This window comes from Parus major, chromosome 27 (assembly GCF_001522545.3).
Source record: "Parus major isolate Abel chromosome 27, Parus_major1.1, whole genome shotgun sequence".
In the NCBI taxonomy this organism is placed as follows: Eukaryota; Metazoa; Chordata; class Aves; order Passeriformes; family Paridae; genus Parus; species Parus major.
Genome location: NC_031796.1, coordinates 680836 through 684364, shown reverse-complemented (window position 1 = coordinate 684364; position 3529 = coordinate 680836). Strand labels below are relative to the sequence as shown.

General features: G+C 44.3%; 1 protein-coding gene across 1 annotated transcript in view; it reads left to right on the top strand.

Annotated features, from left to right (window-relative positions):
- The window catches only part of NPEPPS (aminopeptidase puromycin sensitive), a 46163-nt gene that overhangs the window by 23542 nt on the left and 19092 nt on the right, over positions 1-3529 (top strand). The window contains exon 4 of the mRNA XM_033520006.1: positions 2999-3076. Within this exon, the coding sequence (XP_033375897.1) occupies positions 2999-3076 (78 nt within the window). The remainder of the gene's footprint in view (positions 1-2998; positions 3077-3529) is intronic.

Here is a 3529-nt window from a genome sequence, read left to right as displayed (position 1 = left end):
TTCAGTTTTGTTATGGGGAAAAATTCCCACCAGCCTTTTGCTGCAATCACATCTTTGTTAGAAGCACTTTTCCCTTCAATTCCAACAAAAAGCATTGTTGGTGCTTTTCCATGGTTCTGTTGCTCTGGATTAAATTGTTGGCACAGAAGAAGAAGTTTAAACAAAAAAAAAAGAAAAAAAGAAAGGAAATGTAACTTGGAATCTTTGGTTTGTGTTTTGTTGTTTTGGGGTTTGATTTGGAAGGAGCTCCTCTGAGATTTAGAAAACCCTGAAGGTTTCTGGGTTTCATCTTCCAGCCTTGGTGATGTTCACCTCTGTGATTTTTGGGACAAAAAGTGCAAATTTCCAAAACAGCAGAAATTAAAAGACATTTAGAGAAGCTCCCAACCCAGAGAGGAGGAGGAGGAGGAGGAGGAGGGGGAAACTCGATATCCATTGTCAACCTTTGGCAGAAGCTCCACATGAGGCACATTCCTGCTCATTCCTGACTTTCAGGAGCTCAGATCCTCAGCTCCAGCAGCTTTGTTTGTCTCCAGGATCTGATCCTTGCCATTAGAAGCTGTAAAAAAAAATAAAAATATAAAAATGTTTTTATAGTGGCTTTGCCATTTGAAAATCCAGGTGGGGAGCGATGCTGCCTTCATTGTTTCAGCCACTTGGGAACTTTTTCTTTGGTGAAAAAGCTCAATTTAATTTATTTTTTTTTTATTTTTTTTTTTTGGAAACTGATTTAATTTTTTTTGGAAACTGATTTAATTTTTTTTTTTAAACTGATCTAAGGGCTGATCCTTATCCAGCCTCCCTCAGCTGGGGCTGGGCATGTCCAGCAGCAGAATTCCCCCTGGATAAATCCATTCCCAACAGATTTCCAGCCCTTCTCTGCCCAGGATCATCCTCAAATCTCCATGGGACTCTGGAAATAATCAGGATTAAAATCCATGGATCCCACAGAGTCCGTGCTCTGCTCCTCTCTGCTGGAGCCCAATTCCAATCCAGGATTGTTCTCCTTAAAAATCTTCCTCTCCTTAAAAATCTTCTCTCATTTCCTCCTCTCCTGTCTTTATTTTCTGTCTCAGCACCCCCAGTTAAAAGAAGAAAACTCAGACTTATTTTTTGTTGTTTTCTGGCTGCCCTTGGCATGGATCCTTCAACTCCTTCCTGCTCCAGCCGATTCTGAAAATCCTGGAACTCCTCAGCACAGATCAGGAGAGCCTAAAATTGATCCTGTAGAGATTTTTAATTTATTTCTAATTTTTTATTTTTTGGGAATTTATTTCTGCATTGTGTTTTTTTGCTGCGTTGTTGGAGCCTTTCACTATTATTATTATTATTATTTCTGTACCCCAGCACGCTGGTTAATTCAGATTAAACCCACATTTAAACCTAATTCATTCCTGCAGCTCCTGCTTGAGCAGAGGTTGGAATTAACTCAGGCTCCAGGCTGAAATCACAGAATAAACAGCACTGGGAATTTCACCTCAATAAAACCACATTTCCATTCCCCTTTGTCACCCATGGAGCATCCTGGAGTGTGCTGGGGCTGAAACCCAACGCTCTGAGTGATACCTGAGCGTGGAAAACGAGTCCTTTTGTGACTAAAATTGTCATTTCAGACCTGCTTTTTGTCACTCGAGGCCTTGGCTGAGCCAAGTTTGTGTTTTGGGATGAAAAGAGCTTTGTTGTGTCCGGGCTTGCTGAGTTTGGCACTTGTTTTGGAGCAGATTTAAAGTTCTTAAATGATAATTTTCTTCCAGCTTGCAGCAGTGGTTGAGCATGGAGAACTTGCAAAGTTCTCTGGGTTTATTCAGATTTTTTTATTTTGGCTGCAAGAGAACAGATCCCCATCCCCAAAGAGGATTTGATGAATTAGGAAAGGAGAAACAGCAGCAGGTGCTCCCTCCTGGGATCTCCAGGACAATTTAATTCCCTGCAGATTCCCAGCCTGGCCACATTGTTTGGATTTTTTACATCTACAAATAATTCCTGTGCTGTGTAAAGACCAAAATGTGGTTTTGGGTGGCTTTGGGATCTTCTTCCTGAGCAGGGCAGGAACCCCAAAGTAAATCCCTGAAGACATTTCTGAAATCAAACCATTTATTTTGTGCTTAAATCCAAGCAAACCCCAGCCCTTGCTGTGGAGATTAATGAGATTTTCAAAGCCACAAATTAGGTAAATAAATCCTAATCATCCTGTTTGGGATAATTAATACAAATCCTGCTGCATGGATGGGAGCGTTTGACAGCGAGGAGGGGAAGTTTGGGGTTGTATTTCACCATTCCTGGGGCTCAGATCCCGTTTTTTCTGCAGGATTGGGGTTTTTCAGTACAGCTTCCACTCCTGGAGCTTTTCCTGCCTTGGAATTCCCACCAGGACATTCCTGGAGCTCAGATCCCATTTTTCCTGCAGGTTTGGGGTTTTTCTGCATAGCTCCTGGAGCTTCCAGGAGGTTTTCCTTCCATGGAATTCCCACCAGGACATTCCCAGGACAGAGATCCTGCTTTTCCTGCAGGTTTGGGGTTTTTCTGCACAGCTCCTGGAGCTTTTCCTGCCTTGGAATTCCCACCAGGACATTCCTGGAGCTCAGATCCCATTTTTCCTGCAGGTTTGGGGTTTTTCTGCATAGCTCCTGGAGCTTCCAGGAGGTTTTCCTTCCATGGAATTCCCACCAGGACATTCCCAGGACAGAGATCCTGCTTTTCCTGCAGGTTTGGGGTTTTTCTGAACAGCTCCCACTCCAGGAGTTTTTCCTTCCATGGAATTCCCACCAGGACATTCCCAGGACACAAATCCTGATTTTCCTGCAGGATTGGGGTTTTCTGCACAGCTCCTGGAGCTTTCCCTCCCATGGAATTCCCACCAGGAGGGATCTCCTCCCGTTGAACCCCTCAGAACCGATTCTGTTGAGCTCAGATTTGGGTGAATTTGCGGGATTTTGAGCACAAACCCCTTTCCAGGATGGTTTTTCCCTGATCCCGGTGCTGTTTTTTCCCGTTCCAGAGGTTCACGCCACAGGGTTCAACTATCAGAACGAGGATGAAAAGGTCACCCTGTCCTTCCCCAGTACCCTGCAGAAAGGTGAGAGCCATTCCCCTGCCACCCGGCCTTGAGGGATTTGATTTATCCTTGGAAAAGCAATTTGGATGGAATTCCTTCCCTGGAATTCCTCACTGTGGGAACTGTGGGAACTGTGGGAACTGTGGGAATTGTGGGAATTGTGGGAATTGTGGGAACTGTGGGAATTGTGGGAATTGTGGGAATTGTGGGAATTGTGGGAATTGTAGGAATTGTGGGAATTGTGGGAATTGTGGGAATTGTAGGAATTGTGGGATTCCATCCGCTCCAGGAGCCTCGGGAATTGCAGATTTTGTCGGATCCGCGGTGAAATTTGCCTCAAAACTCCCGAGCAATGAATTCCCTGCTGGTGGGGTGATGGGGATGGTGATGGTGATGATGGTAATGGAGATGGTGATGATGATGATGATGACAATGATGATGATGATGGTGGTGGTGATGATGGTGATGATGATG